Source organism: Triplophysa rosa, linkage group LG9, assembly GCF_024868665.1.
Source record: "Triplophysa rosa linkage group LG9, Trosa_1v2, whole genome shotgun sequence".
NCBI classification, from domain to species: Eukaryota; Metazoa; Chordata; class Actinopteri; order Cypriniformes; family Nemacheilidae; genus Triplophysa; species Triplophysa rosa.
Genome location: NC_079898.1, coordinates 22,355,202 through 22,372,674, shown reverse-complemented (window position 1 = coordinate 22,372,674; position 17,473 = coordinate 22,355,202). Strand labels below are relative to the sequence as shown.

Here is a 17,473-nt window from a genome sequence, read left to right as displayed (position 1 = left end):
TACAGAGGCTGGAGCTAGTTGTCAAATTGGAAAGTTGTCACAAATGTGTGTGAATAAATGATGCTTTACTCTGGGGTCATACTGTGAGTGTGTGTTGCTTAGCATTACTAATATACAAATAATAATGGTCTTGTCCGGATTTCTTTCACTCTTGTCTTGCCTACGAACTATAAACACTTCTCAAGCATACAGAACAGTGGAATGTGTCTGTTTACTCTCAGCACTTGTACATCATCAGTTTCTGTAAACATTGGCTGATGTGTGACTGGTTGTGTGTTGCAGTGTTAATAATGACTGTGGTTTGTTTGGTTTCATCACTTTGTCAACACTTTGAATGACGTTTTACTTGTATTGAAACATTTATTTAATTTATTTATGTGCAAAAAAAAATCAGTGAGTTAAATCAATTTTAGTGCTTATAGTGGTGCTTGTTAAAGGGACAGTTTACCCAAAAATAAATTTCTTTGTTCTGATGTCTGTTTGGAAAAATGCTTGTAAACAAACAGTTCTTGGCCACCATTGACTACCATAGAAGGAAAAATGCCAATGGTAGTCAAACAGTGCCCCAGAACTCTTTGCTTTCCTACATTCTTCAAAATATCTTCTTTTGTCCTCAACAGGACAAAGACATTTAGAAGGCAAATTTTCCTACTATGGTAGTCAACGGTGGCCAAGAACTGTTTGGTTACAAGCATTCTTCCAAATATCCTGACAGAATTTTTATTTTTGGGAGAACTGTTCCTTTAAGGCAGGTGACTTCACTAATGTTGTTTATACGATCTTTTTAATTCTTAACTTTGTCTTAACATTCTTATTTGTTTGTGCTATGGTCATAAATGAAATCTCACATCAAGTGGCTTATTAAAAGTGATGAGGATATTTTTTTCTAAGCATCAAATATCTTAGACTTGCGCTAAAAGAAGAAACATACATCTAGGACAAGCCAGCATACTATAGATGTGAGGGCAGAGTTTTGTTAAAACAAAAGTCAGTCTAGTTTTTCATTGTATTTGTAGAACGCTTTACTTATTTCCTATTTGTTCACTTTTTTACTGTTTATTTAGTCATTAATTCTTATGTACCAGAGCAGACGTTTTAAGTTTGGGCTTTAATAAGGCACTGCATTGTGCATGATAATATGACAGTATCATTTTGTCACACTGAGTAATCCAGACAGGAAGCGGATCCAAATGCAGTAAGGTCTTTAATGAATATAAACAAAGTAACAAAATACCATAAGAGCCGAAAAACACGAAAACCATCCGAAAGCAAGAAACACAAGACCAAATCTCCAACAAGGACAGACATCAAACAAAGGAAACCTAAGGGTTTAAATACACAGGGTAACGAGAGGGCTAACAAGACACACCTCAAACAGATCATGATACAAAACCAATGAATAAAATAACTACAACACTAGACAGGAAACAGGAACTAAGGCATACAAACTAAAAGTCCACAATTCAAAGGGCAAAACACAGACTGTATCGTGACACATTAACACTTTTACTTGTATGTGATATCCTTTACCAGCATGTGTCATATCTGTCACTCTCACCCTTCAATCAAACAGGATTTCAGGGACTAAGAATAAAATTGGCCACGCGTTGCTCTAGGGGCAAAGAACCGTGGAGGCAAGCAAGGACATACAGTATATTGTTCCTTAATGGTCTTCGTCGACTATAGAGACATATCTGGCTTTATGTCACAGAAAAGTGAATACAGACTTGATTCCTGTTAAAAGGTCCTTGTCAAAATGAATACAGGGTTGTTTTTGCGCCTTTTTAAAGATGCATTTTATGCATATTTTATTGTTTTAACATTGTCCCAGATCCAGACTAGACTAGATCTTAAAATTTGAAAATCCACCAGAAACGTTTTTATGCTACCTTAACTTAATTTCTAAGTGAAAATGGTTTCCTTAAATTGTGACTGTCCTCCATCATTTTCCATCACAACCATTGTTATTTAAAGGTTGTGAGTCAACTTTTATACCAAGGCAGGTATTTTATTTTCTAAAAGTCCACATGACCAAATGCATCTCTTTTTTCCAGAGTGTTTGTGAGTTGTGTTGGCTCCGAATAAGGTCTAACAAATAGCACTTTTATCAATCAGCAAAGCAACACAAGACAACCAACAGAGATCCAGAAAGACCAAACAGTCCGTGACTGAACCGCAAGTGCATCAGTCAGATGGAATAGAGGAAGTGTGTTTCGATGCATGTCTGAGATGAGATTTGTTACGTGTGAAACCCAAGAGATTGTGACTTACATTGTACGAAAAGGTCATTTACATCCAACCAGTTTTTCACGCTTTTCTCTGCAGTAATATGTAAACACGTGCGAAGCTCTCCTCACAAATATGCAAATCAGAGAGGCTAAATATTACTTTCTGATCTACTGTGCCTATACTTTTCAATTGAATCAGAAGGGTTTTTGTAGGATGACGTTGTTGTGTCTCTTTAAAAGGCAGTGAGTTAGTCTGGTTGGGTAGCGGAGTGTCAAAGTGATTTATTAGAAGATTTTCAACCCGAGTTGTGCAGTCAGTGATCTGTAAGTCTCTGAACACTTTCATTAACCTCAACACGTATCTCAGAGGAAGAGAATGTATATTTGTCTCTGTAAGGCTTGCGTAAAATGAGAATACTGAATTATTTGCAACATGCATCTGCCACTTTGCATCCCCCTATGCTGCACACGGGAGTCTTTGAAATTCAGTCTTCTGCTGAACTCTCTTTGTGACTAAGAGATTTTGAGAAAATGAGGACAATTTGAAGTAACCTCCATTGTGTGTCTGTAATGTCTTTAGTTGGTGATTATGTCCAAAAATATCCACAAACTCCAGTCTAGTCTGTGTGATTCGAGATGCATGACTCTACAGCCAGACAGCTGAATACAGTCTTACAGGAGACGTGTTTGGATAGATGCATGTTATTTCATTAGGGCTGATAAGAGTGTTGGGGTTCTTTGACAGCATTAGTGGTTGTGTTGCCTAAAACCAGTTGTTTGTAACTAAAGAAAGAGACTGATGTAGGGAAAGAGGTTATTTGTTGAGACGTGTGGTGTTGGCTGGTCGATAATACAATCACAGCATCCAATTTAATGCCACCCTTTTACAGCATGCATAGATAGACTTACAGTACATGCATCCCACTTACTTTGTAGTAGAGACCCAGGTTATATCTTGGCACCAGAATGTCATAGAGATTGGCAATGGGCTTTTTTCATTTACCCACAAACTCCTTTGCTGTGTGTAGTTACATTTATATATTCATAAATTCATACATCACATGAAACAGTTCTCTTCGTTATAGACAGCACCACAAGCCTGCCGGCTTATAACTGCATCCAATCACTGTTCTGCAGATAACACGTTTTGGGTTTCTGTCATTGGGTCTGGTATTGATGGAGTGGCATTAGACCGTGGGAGAACGGGAGTGCTAATCACAGTCTATTCTATAGCAGTGTGTACTTAAACAAGGGGGTGTAACGGGCACACCAGGGAAAATGGGTCCTGCAATTAGTGTACTGAGTCACTCTGGATAAAACACATCCACTCAATACTAACTAACAAGCGTACGTGCAAAACTCCATTAAATGTTTTATTAGCAAAATGAAGATGACGGGCTAGAATGGATTTGCGAGTACAGTTTAGTACTAATATCCAGTAACATTGAAATGAGACTTTGGTGTATAATTTATTTATTTTTGTACAAATCTTGTTTAATAGTCAAAATCATAATGCATTCATAATGCATAATTTAGTATTGAGGTCTGGGCCACATATGAGTTCATAACCTAAAACCAGTTGTTGTGTAGGAAGATGTTTCTCACTAGCGTGTCGTCTGACTACATTCTGAATCATTTTGAAGGTCAACAATAATCGGTTTTCTTCTGAAAATACTATGCTTTTATGTAAGATTTGATCTTGGTTTTAAATTAATGTGCATATTGCCTATATTTCAACTTACTACACAATGCCTTATGCCAGACGGATTCTGTTGTTGTTTGGATGTTTGGATGGAAGGTCGTGTATAGTATCTTAACATGGAAACTGACAAACTCATTAAATGTGCGTTTTGAAAGTACAGTAAGTTACTTTTGATCAAAGCGTCTGCCAAAGGCATACCTGTAAATTTAATGTTTTATATTACATTGTTTAATAATTTGTAATCATTAAGAATTAAGTTTAGCCCTGTTTTATCTCTTGGCTGTATTTCTTATGATGTAAAATGGTATATAGCTAAAAACGAAGCAACAGAAAATTGCCTCGGATAAGATAAACTTGTACAGTCGTGAATTATATACTGAGGTCTGGAGGGGATAGACTGGGAAAAGAGAATCACATGACTTCAATATCTTGGGGCATGATTTGCCAGAGTTTTTTTTACTTAAAAATAGAGTAATATAATCGAACAAATCTGTCTAAAGGCAAAAACATGACAATGAACAGGATTGTGCTCTTGTACCATGTAAGATGCCAGTGCATTGACACACATGCTGGTTTTAGACATTGATTTAATATTTATCACTTGCGAGTTTGTCTGCATTTTATGAAGTTGTTTTAAAATAGAGCTGGCTGAGGTTATGGGCCGCTCTTATGATGCAAAAAATATGATATTAGAGTCTCCAGACCAAAACGCCTACCAAACAATTATAGACTTATGTGACAAGAACTTGAACTTGATATCAAAACAGGACTTTTGATTGTCTTTGCCTAAAAAAGGAATCCTCTCATTTTAAGCATGCTGTAAAATAAGCTTAGCAGGCTACATGTTACAACACGCATCATAATGTGAGAAAGAATAGTCATAAGAACTTGCAGAAAATATCATTGGAAACAACAGAGCATAGCATTTTATTTATTTATATTGTGCCATTTTTGTCATTTGATTCTTTTTTGTCCACTTTCAAATGTCATAATGCATTTTTTCACAATTTTGTATAATGGGCTGTTTTAAGATGTACATGTAAACTTCACACATTCACACATAAAAGCTTACTCATCGTAAACCTGCTGTCAGTCCAAAACAGATTGCGCTCCTCCATCCTTCAGTAACAGCCTCTTTTCAAGTTGCTTAAAGGAACAGTTCACACAAAAATGAACAATTTGTCCTCATTTACTCACCCTCGTGTTGTTCCAAATCTGTATAAATTTGTTGTGATGAACACATAGAAAGATATTTGGAAGACTACTTGTAACCAAACAGTTCTTGGCCACCATTGACTACCATAGTAGTACAAAAGTATATATAAAATACAGCGCAACAGTGGTAAAAGGAGGGGAACATTTGAGAAATCATAAGGGAATTGAAGGATTGGTGAGTTGTTACATTTTGTTATAATCTTTTGGGCAAGCATTCATGTTTTTTTGTTTTTGGTATTGATGAATCAAACACAGTAATGCAGGATCTTAAATTCAGACTGTTGACTTTGTGTTGCTATCATTTCACAACAACCTTGTTTGTTTCACTTGGTGATTCTGTCGATGTGGCTCAGGGATTGATTTGTTAGTTTTCAATGTCTCTCTCTCTCTCTGGATTCATGCTGGTGCAATAGTGTTTGCTATTGATTGGCCATCCAAAAGTTACAGGTCTGCTCCAAACAAGGTCAGACTGATCCCCAATGAAACAGACTCTCTCTCCTTCGTCCCTCTCTCTCTCACACTGTTTGTCTATCAATCACTTGGTTTATCTCTCTCAACAGCTGCACGGGGTTTAGGAGGAGAGGAGCTGTTGCTTGTGCTACTACGGTCAGAATCCATGAGTGTTTGGTGTGTGTCACCTGAGATTAATCTTAAACCGACACCTGTATAGTATTTGAGAAAACATAAGGATGAAAAGAAAGAAAATACTCTGTTTTAGTTTGATTTTGAAGATATTTTTGTTTTGTCCCTGGAAAAGAAGGTTAGGCATTTGCATATTGATTGATATTTTTCTTTTAGAAGCTCGGGGTTAGATGGAGGTCAGTGTCATCTGGGCTACATCAATGAAACACTGTAAAGCTTGATTTTGAAGTTTAGATGTGGATGCTGCGATGGGCCTTTCAGTGCTTAAAAGGGGTCATAGCATTTAACACATTTAACGCAGTGTAATTCTCAAAACTCAAAAATATTCTTCCATGTGAAAATACACCCACTGAATATAATAAAGAAACCACTCCAAATTTTCATTTCAAATCATGAAAACTGTGATAAAAATCAAGGTCATATAAAACATTTTTTTAATGTAATTCATGTGCATGTTTAGGCATTTGTAAGAACGGGACACTATTTCACTTTTAGAGATTGTATATGGCTGACTTTAATAAGTTCGACCACTAAGACGGTAATGAAACACTATTTCGTTTGTTCACACGTGACTGACGTCTTATAAAGGCAGTGTATTAAATATAGACAAATACTCACCAAAATACTCAGTGGCCAACCAGCTTTTTCAGAGAATCATTTCCGTTTATCATCAAAGTCTAATCTAACACATTCACACTCTGTGGGTGTAAACCAAACCCTCCTGCAGAGTTTGATGGTTACCAGGAGAGAATCACAGGACAGAAAGGTCAGTTAAGTGCAAGAAAAACTGAACCTATGGAACTAAACGTCTCGATTCAAAATAAAGCGGGAGGGAATCTGGAAGGTGATTTGAAAGTAATGTCGAGAAAGAGGTATTCTATTTTTGCACCGCCTTCTATACTGCCGTCTCTTTCCATATCAGGCAAGACTTGATGTTCTAGTCAGCCCGGGGTGACAGAGAAATGCAGTGCGCTGTAATATCTTTCTCTACTTTCAGAATGGCAGTTTATATGGTGTCATTGATCGAGAGGTTGCTGTGACACTCGATCAAATGAATTACTTTACCGCAAGTTTTAACAATCGCTCACCCTAAAGGACCAGTTCAGCCAAACAAAAAGCTGCATGCTGTGTTTGCTGAGCGTCGTTTGTAAAATGATCTGAAAATTACCATAATTATTCAAATGCCTTGCTCTGAAGTACTAAGAAAATTATCACAAAATTGAAATTCACAAGCATTACTGTCGGTTAAGAGTCCTGGAAAGTGGGACCTTTTGCTTGAACCGAGTATTTTGGAAGGAAACATTTTGCATGAAATATGAACAAATGCTGCTGAAGCAGAGAAACGCTTTAGAATTGGTATTGAAGTGATTATGGAGCTTTTCTTTCTGTTCAAAAAGATGGAAATCCAAAGGCCAGAGAGTAAATGTGCAGGCGGCTCAATCATTTCTGAGTGGCTGTGGATGCTGAATGAACTTTAAATGGATACCTGTACGTTTTTACGATCAGCATCTTTTTTTTTTTTTTAATCTCTCTCTCATTGTACATGTGGGACACCAGTTTGCTACATCTGAAGCTTTCGTTTAGCTCAGCTGGTAGAGCACAGAGGTGATGGGTTTGGTTCCCATGTGGACTCATATCATGTAGATGCCTAAAAGTCTCTTGAGATAAAAGCACCTTTCAAACACGTAAATGTAAAATTATTACCATTAGGGCTTACATGCGTCAGCAGCGTGCAGCCAGCTATTTTAAAATGTTTTTCGTCAGGTCTGGCCAAGCGACAGGTTCGCAACAACAGAATCTGAAGCTTATTCAAATCACAGCTGTTTAGTCCGGAAATTGCATCTGATGTCACAAGGTGCTAATTTTATTTTGCAGGTCTCCTCATGCCTGTTTCACACATCTTGCATCTGCACCGCAGGTACACGGTACGGGTACATTTGTAGCAATAGCAAACAACACATTTTTTCTTTTATGTGAAAAATCATTAGGATATTAAGGAAAGATCATGATCATGAAAATATATCGCATATTTCCTACCAAATACATTGCGGATGAAATCGTGCAAGTAAAGGTTTCACTTCACAAGTGATCATTAGATTTTACATTACACTCATAAAAACAAAGGTTTCTCAAAGGCATGCTATATACTTCCATTAAGAATGTTCACAGAAACATTATTGCACAAAAGGTTTTTGTAGTGGAAAAAGATTCTACAAACTATAAAAATGTGAGAAAGAAATCTTTGGCTCAAAGGGGTTTCGGGGGAACCAGAAGTTCTGCTTGGCACCTTTATTTTTAAGAGTACACAGACTCTTTTTTTATTTCTTGTTGGCCGTTTCATTCACAGTATACAACCCTGCCTATAGGAGAGCTTTTGTTGTTACGTTTACTGAATTGCCCTTGTAAATATTTTATTTGGTCCTCTTCAGGGACTAAAAACTGTAGAGCGAGCACAACATGCTTGGGGCAGATTAATCATTGTCGAGAATCAGAATGATCTTTTTTGCCAATAATTTACTGTATGCATGCAGGGAATTTGTCTTGACCAAAGCTTCTAGAGCACAAAAATCAAACAACATACTGCATAATATAATTTTTATGAATTAAATATATACAGAAATGACAACAAACTACATAATATAATTTTTATGAATTAAATATATACAGAATAGAAATATACAACCCCTATGACACAAAAATATATGGGAATATAATGTAGTACATTTTTTAATAATATATTTCCATATTCAATTCATTTTTATTTATATAGCTCTTTTTACAATGTGTATTGTTTCAAATCAGCTTTACAGGTGAGAAGAAAACAAAATTTATTGAAACCAAGTGCTTATGTTTTTTAATATATGAAAAGCAACAATTCTGTGTATTATTCAATATATTGTTGTAATATATTAACAATGTATTATTCAATTTATTTGCAAATATATGTTAAATTATTTAGTATTGACGGTTTCATCAGACGCACAATGCATGGCTTGTGGTGTGTTTGTTTATGAGTCTGGTGTTCAGTCTGTGTTTGTTTATCGGTCTAGTAATATAACAATTTATTGTATATTCATATTTTAGTTTACATTCACTGCAATAAAATAATCTACTCTCTAGTAATTGATTCTTTGCGGAAGTCTTTCGTAAGTTACTGTAAGTTTGGGCCCATAACGTTTGTTTATGTTGTTGCTGTTGAAACCATCTACAGGAGAATATATTGTATTTGTGTAAGGAAAGACAATAATGTCCGTACTGATATAATAAGTGCAATGTCTTAAAAGGGAAAATGTGACGGTATCTACAGTACAGATTTTAAAATGGTTGATATCGCGTATTGCACTGGGGTAATTTTGTGCATCAGATTGTATTGTAGTGGTAATATTGCACTATGAAGATGCATTTTTAAGTGTTTGTCAAGCAGGCGGCGTGAGGGAAAAAGTTATTAACAGAAGAAATTAGCAGCACTGTAAAACACAAACCAAAAGCCAGCTTGCCAGGGCATGTCAATGGGCTCAGACCACCACGCCAGTCTATGTAAAGTCAGTGCGATCCTAATGCGTGTAATACTCACTATGCCTCCATGCACACAGGACACTCAGGCAATTAGAGCAACGCGGGTGACATATCCAACACGACAGCCAATGGGGGAGGTTGCAAGAATAGATAGAAACAAACCACCCCTCTCCATAGCCCCCTCAGGCAGCGTGCCCACCCGGATTCTGCATTATTGTCGTGCCCCTCCATCATCTTAAACTACAAATGAACCCTTTTTGCAGTCCTATCACCTCCTATCCATATGCCAATATAGGTTTTAACTGCAAATACTGTATGTTGTGGCATTTAAAAAAACAGAATGGAGAGTTGAGCCGTTCGCCTTTTAGATCTCTCCAGCTGCTCGACATTGGAAAGGTCAGAAGTGTTTCTGGAGGGTTGGCATGTATGCGAGTCATGGCTTACAGAATCAGCACAATCGAATAGAGAAATGACATTTAATGAGCCAGAAATGTGACAAAATGTGAATGCTGACTCAATGGAGTGTTTTTGTTTAAAAAAAGAAATTTGAATTCATTAAAATGCATGGCAGGTAAACAAGATGCTTGGTTGAGTTGTTATTGTTATAGTTGTGATTCATGACAGTCGATTAATATCTGAAAGGGTATTTTTTGTCCAGATTACGCTATAATATGAACCATATTTCATGGCAAAAGTCAAAATTTACAACAGTTAATATAGCAAGTTTTGTTTAGTCGTGCAGAGAGAGAGAGCTCCATGGTTTATGAGAAGCATCATTCAGAATTGAATGTGTTCATACCAGATTCCCTTTAAAGGGATAGTTCACACAAAAAAACACATAAAAGAAGATATTTTGAGAAATGTCTCAGTGGTTTTGTGTTCATACAGTGAAAGTCAATGGGGGCCAGTATTGTTTGGTTACCAACATTCTTCAAAATATCTTAGTAAGAAAGAAAGTCATACAGGTTTGGAATGACATGAGGGTGGATAAATGATGAAAGAATTTTGGTAAACTATTCCTTATGTAAAATCTGGGTCCTAAAGTAAAGCCAGTTGAAGTTAAACCAGTGTAGCTGAATGTAGAGTCAAATGGAGCTTGCCATTCAGCATTTAATGTTGGATTGTAGCACATCTTTCTGATTTTCTGCTTTTTACCTTTCAAGTGAAGGTATGAGCACACCTGCTCCGCTCTTTTGAAATCGAGCCAGAGGCACCAGCTGCAGCGATGAGGGATACACAGTCATGTACGCCTGATCAGAACCCGGCTTGATGGTTGTTGAAAGCCTTCTGTCTGAACGGTAAAATACAATCAGAATGCAGAAAGAGAGATCAAAGGACCAGGCTGGATGTTACCGTATGAAACTCCTGAGTATAAGCACGTTCCCCTGGTAATATTTGCAATGCTGAATTCAGAATGCTGATGAGCTGCAAACTTTAAAACCATTATTATATTAGAAGTGATGTCTCAACTATTCTGTTCATGTTCATCTGTAATACTGTGAAGGAAGGACTGGGCTAAAGTCTCCATGAGGTAAAAGGCACTTGATTTATTTATTTATTTATTTTAAATGAAACTGCACTTTCCTTGATGCAAGTTTTTCTAAAATAAAAGTAAAATATTTATTGTAGTTAAATATTATATATCGTTGTTGTCCTTCTGAAATGTTGTATGTCCAAAGTTTTTCAGGAAATGGAAAAAACATTTAACTTTTTTATGATAACATAACACTGTCGTCAGAGTTGACAAGCACTTTGTAATGATTTTTATTAGTTAGATATTTGCAAAACCCAGTGACAAACATAAAGAGTGACTAATAATAATGATTTAGGGCAAAACAATCTCGAAATATGCAGATACAAGGTTTCAGAAGGATATAGCAGCAATATTAAATATTGTTAGTTACTCTAATAATTATACAGTACTTTAAAATATTTAGAGTGACAATAGCGTTTGGACTCATCTTGGACTGTGGTTCTATACACCATGTTACTCCATATAGTTGCGCTCTGAAGGTTGTCTTTTGTGAAAGCTGTTTTGTGAAAGGGTCTTTTTTGTTTTAAATTTTTTTGTTTTTGTTTGATGGTGCAGTGGTTAAAGATCTTTTGTTTGCTGGAAGACAAAGGTTGTACTGTACATTTAAATCTTAAATTGGCCTGAGTAAAAACGTCATGCATGTCAAATTCAAAAGCTAAACCAACGGCATCCTTTTCCAAAATGTAAGGACTTCGGCATCCTTCTCCAAAATATAAGGAGCGAGGTGGAGTTGGTTGAGGGAGGAAAGCTGGTGTGAATTGTTACGTCAACGTTATTGTTACAGACGGACGGGGCTATGCACTAAAGACCATGATAAGTGGATTTAGTTGATTGATCATACCCGTACATTTCCCACTGTGTGTTATAATAATAGCGCTCGGGAGAAAACCGCAATCCGAAGGAACCAGCAGGACACAGATAGCTCCTAATGGACTGGGCAGTAATGGTTCCCGGCAGAACTGGGGCGCGGGAGTCTGAAATGAGCCAGATGGGTAGGTCCCACAGGGTGTGGAAGAGGAACTATAGGAACATAAAAAGAAAAGAATATGCCAAAACATGAAATAAGAAGCATTGTGTGTACAGAACAAGATTAGACACCCAACAGAAGAGTGACAACCAAATATATCTGGAGTGTGTACGTGCATCTGTAGTGCGTTTTCATCAACCATTTTATTTCCCCAGTCTGTTATTCTCTCTTGTTTTTTCTTTGTTGAGCATCTTTTAATCACATATGTGTGCTATTTGTATGACTATTCTCCTAACGGCATGAAAATTCAGTTTCTCTCTCTCTGTGCTCTGCTCTCTCTCTCTTTCTTTTTCAGAAGCTCTACTAGTTTGTATCAAAGCACAGTATGACTCCTAGGTCCTGTTAAATCAGTTGCTTTGTGTTTCTGTCTGTTTTGTCTCTTAGTGCTAGTGTTTCTGCCCTCAGCCCATGTTGCGCTGGAGATACTGTAGAATGAGACCACAGCGCCCCCTACTGCCCAATTACAGAAAACAAGTAGAAACGAAAAAATGAGTAGTGTTTGTGAGGGTAAGATCTGTAATAACGTGGAAATCAATTGATAAAATCTATAAAAGTACTATGGAAGTACCATAGTTCAGGGATGACATAAGCATTCATTGCAATTGTTTATCATTTGTATTTATGGTATTCAGGTGGTATATCAGGGTTTTTCAAAGACCACCATCATATTACAGCCCCATAGTATGTTAAAATAAAGCAATAAGCCCCAAGAAGCATTGTGTTACAGTGCATTTTATAACAGCTAAGGGCAGTTATGGGAACAAGTCTTTTTACTTTTATTAGAATCTGAGATGAAGGGAGTTCATTGTCATAAGAGTCACAAAAAAACGTAATGCTCATTAAAATAGGCTTAATTTCAATTTAAAGTTAAAAATAAATTCTTATTTCTTTTTGTCTGTAGACATGTAATCCTATTGCAACAGTTGTTTGTACACCCACAAGATGTCCCTCTTGTGTTTACAGTGACCATCTTTCACCTGGCAGTCTGTGCTGTTCTTTGTGGTTCTTTGTAATACAAGCAAGCACATTTACATTTGACCTTTAATCATTAAGCAATAGGGATTAAGAAGGCGATAATTACAAGATGGCTTTAGTTAAATATTTTAGCCCTGTTACATACAACGCTTGAAAATGATTCTCAAGTATATACTATACCATCACACTGTTTTAACATGAAGTCAGTTTAAACAACTCTAGTCCCATCACTGCGTTCACAGAAGTGCTGAGCTTTGAAAAGAGGACGCCATCATTTTTCAGCCGACCAAGACAATGTGCGATTGATTGCCGGTACAATAGCTGCTGTTTCTGCTGACCTGAGGACATTTTGGGCCTTTCCTTCCACAAAAGTTAATGACAATTTGTAGTGGTTTTATTTCACACACATGCAATCACTATTAAATTCATTGTTCCCCTCAGCTAAAGTGATTGTGGACTACAGCGAAATACCATTTGTTTTGCCTTTGTGCATAAAAATAAAAGCTGATGAAAGAATCTTTAAGAGTGTGCATCTGTCAAACTGAAATAGGATTGTTTCGGGTGTGTGTCTTGTATAGATATGATAGATACGTCCCCATATTTTTGTCCATTAGTTCACATCCTACATGCATTGCTGCAGAGATTTGATGGAACGTGAAACGCGTTGTCACTGTAAAAGCAGTAAATGAGATAAGTGTGTTTGCAGATGGTTGCAATAAAGGTTTCTGCTGTTATTTCAGTTCTCTGTATGTGCACTAAACAACAAGTGTTGTCCTGAAGCATTGATGCAAGAGTCAGGTGAGACAGGGAGAGAACCAAAGATCTGAAGAGGATGTGTCAAAGCTTTTAAAGATCCGGGTGGTGTTATGTGTGTATTCTGTTCTGCATAACTCCCCATTTATTTTTCAAAACCCTATTTTGCTTATCAGTGATGACAGTAAATAACGACTGAAACTTCATTTTTGGGTGAACTGTCCCTTTAACAATACGAGGATAAGAAAAGCCGCCGCCAACCCTCAACAAAAATTGCAAGCAGGCGACAGGGATGCAGATATATATGCCCACACATCTGAGCTCAGGAGGGGCCCGTGTGGGCACTGCAGTGTAGGAGGATGATTCTGTACGTTTGATGTTTTGCATGCTCATCTCTATTGATTACTGGGTTTGGCAACCCCTCGCTCCCCCTTACCGGTTTTATTAGTTATGCCTGAGCGCATTTTCAATAAAGAATGCACATGTTTGTTAATGATAAGTTTCTGAAGAAATCTGGACCCGTGAGAATTAGCTCCTGTAGCCTGCGCACACACAAAGACACATTCGTGGATCCACTGAGTTCTTCTTTTCTTTTCTGTGTGGTAAACAATAGCTATGCTGTCGTGAGCGAGCGAGGCTTCCCTCCGCCCCCTCAAATGACGGTAGTTTCTGGTGCCGGCTTCCCAGCAAGCAAATTCACTTCATGCTGTAACATAAACAGAATTCCCATACAGTTTTAAAACGACATCCAAACAGATAGTACAAAAAAAGGACATTTGTGGGAATTGTTAATGGTGCTAAAAGTGAAAGTAAGTGAAATATTTCCCAGTATTTCATTTTTGTGTTTTAAGGAAGAAGTAATGGGTTTGAAGTGACATGATGGTGAGTAAATGATAATTACAATTTTTGGGTAAACTCATTATCTCATTAGGATAATAATAAGCTGTCATATCAATGCCTATTATTTAAAGGAGTGATGTGGAGATTTTAGCAGCATCTAGTGGTGAGGTTGAGAAATTGCAACCAACGGCTCACTCCACCCCTCCCTTTTGAAGCACTATACAGGACTAAGATGTTGTCACGTTTTCGCTTCTTGGCCGAAGGAGATATTTACGAAATGCGCTCTGTAGAGCAGTTTGTCCATTTAGGGCTACTGTAGAAACAACATGGCAAATTCCATGTAAGGAGAACCACGGTGCATATGTAGATAGAAATAGCTCATTCTAAGGTGATAAAAACATAACGCTTCATTTTGTAAGGTCTTTATACACCTCTGAACACATAGTTATGTTTATTATATTGTATTTCTGTCGATAGATCCTCCAAAAAACTACACACTGGACCTTTAAGTGAAATTTAAAAAAATATGTCAAAACATATAAAAGACATATCGCGGTCTGCTAACAAATGTACCGTATACTGTATGTACATAAATGCTCTCTCTAAAAAATGCTGGGGTGTTTAAAACCCATGATAAAATATGGACAAACACAACCGTTGGTTTAAATTAACCTTGAAATGTCTGTTATGACCATGAGTTAAAACAACCCAGCAGTGCGGTGTATACTGAAGTATCTGGAAGGAAAATTGAAATCCTTTTGCTGTCACTATACATGATCTTCAACCCTTATCTCATACTCATCAGCCTGAAGGTCAATTTACAATAGCTTTAGGATGGCTCTGGCTTAAAAACGCAAACACAATGTTAAAGACATACAATGACATTCAGGAGAAAACTATGGCAGAACGTCACTTATTGAATGTTTCATTGACATTTGTGTTGAAAGGTTATTACAATAGTTTATTTAGTATAATATTAATTGTGATCATATATTAGTCCATGATGGAGCAGATGTTGGTCAAATACACTTTAAGATGACACGTGATGGATCTCAGATGTTCCACTCCAGAGATCCTGTTCTTTTCTCCATCAACGCTATTCCATCACAATCCACATCAATTTGTAATCATGTTCAGTCGTTCAGAACTTTAAACAAATGCCTGGCTGTGGGGATAACAGGAGTGGAAAATGGTCAGAAATCTAGTGAATAACAATAGGGAGAGCATGAAGGTTTTATGAAGGTTGGAGTTTCCCAGCCATGATTAAATCTGTTGGTGAATTACTCGGTTCTCACAGATAGAAAACAAGACATTTCATAGACTTCCATTGTTTTCATTATTAAAAATGGTATTTAATAATATGTATATATATATTTATATAATACCATTTTATCTATTAAAATATATTATACATTTTGTTATATTAAATAATATAATATATATAATTCTAAATAAATGAAATTCTTGAAATGTATAAAGTTACACATTGCTCCGCAGAAAACTTTAGAAACACTGCATAATAAGGCAGATAAAGGTAGTTCTTGGCAAATAAGTAAGATGCAGCATCGTTCTCTTTATTTAAATGATTTGATTTAAATGAATTAACTTTAATGAATGCGTATCTCACGTTTTATATAGTCTTTAGTTCACTTTCTCTTGGATAAACACTGGAATGTGAATATGACATCTTGTCTTTGGTCCCCTAGAACGTTACAGTTGTAAAGGGGGGAAGGTTAATAAAAAAAGGTTTTGCGTCTGCGGCGACGCAGGTGGCGGAATCGACATCATTGAAGACATCTAGATGTAAAACTCGTGTGGAACTCTTCATAGGGCAGAAGAAATGGGATGTTGTCGCCCACCTGACCAACTGCAGCACTGTGGCTGTCCCGAGTGGAGAAGTCACAGCGCATAAAGCCCGAATGAAGGAGGATACCGCAGAGTGTTTGGTGGGAGGGGAGCCAGACCCATTCCTGCAGATTTCAGGGGTAGAGGAAGAGCCGGAGACGTCGTGAGCTCCTAACACTTTGTGCAGTTTGGGTAGATATCGGCTTTAGGGATGTAGTCGATGCGGATTGAGCTCTGTCTGTCCGAGCTCGTCACAATGAAGAAACATTCGGCCCGGGTCGCGCCGCTGTCCGCCTGCAACAGTCCGGTGCTCACCCTGACCAAAGTGAGAGGTATGTGCGCACCCGATTCGTGATTAAACATGCTTCCTGTCGCCTTTTTAGTGTCATTTACATGTGCTTAGTTGTTTTTAAATAGTCTTTATCGTTTAGTTCGTTTAACTACACGAGCCTAATAAATGCGGTTACCAAAGGTCTCCTTTACGCATAGCCAGTGCAGATGTTTGGCTGGGGGGCTATGCGCTTTTGGCGTTTGTAATATCAACGTGAGTGGATCGTTTTAAAAAAACGAATAAGATTGCATATCCTCTGCGTTTCTTTGCTAATGAAACTTTTAGCGTAATTCAGAAGAAAGATCCAGAATTCTGCGTACAGGGTTGAAGGAGTGGAAAACTGGAATGTGCTCTGAATTGATGAGGATTCCCCTATGTGACAGAGTAAAGGGTTTTCTGCTTTATGTTCAGGATATTTCAAAGACAGCATACAAATCATTCCTTCACTTCATGCATGAAAAATCACACATACCTGAGTGTTTGGAGGATGAACTTGCAGAAATGCAGGCATACAAACGGGTCCAGTTTACACAGTCAGATTTAATATTGTAACCGTTTATGGACTTATACAATAATATTATTTATTACTATATGTTATTTAATCCAGTAATAATAAAAATGGAAATCTGTTGTTACATTTAGTTGATTACATGTCCCATTTTACTGTGGTGGATGAATTCACTTTTTCACATCAATAGAACCCAAAATGCCCAGCACTGGATGGGCTTGAAACTACATGGAAAATGAGCATTTCTCCAATTAGCTGACCATTCAGTATTCCATTCTGCCTTGACAAATTCTTCAATCTCAGAGGATATTCTAATTTTTTTGATTAAAGCACAATTACAATGTCTTCCAACTATGT

At 37.1% G+C, this 17,473-nt stretch overlaps 1 protein-coding gene across 2 annotated transcripts in view; it reads left to right on the top strand.

Annotated features, from left to right (window-relative positions):
• slc35f3b (solute carrier family 35 member F3b) overlaps nt 1-17,473 on the top strand; it is a 45,597-nt gene that overhangs the window by 8,607 nt on the left and 19,517 nt on the right. The window contains exon 1 of one of the 2 annotated variants that reach the window (XM_057341850.1): nt 16,197-16,609. The exons of the other annotated variant lie outside the window; for it this stretch is intronic. Coding sequence (XP_057197833.1) covers nt 16,498-16,609 — 112 coding nt within the window. The 5' untranslated portion in view covers nt 16,197-16,497. Of the gene's footprint in view, nt 1-16,196; nt 16,610-17,473 lie in introns of those variants that run through there. 2 annotated transcript variants of the gene reach the window in all.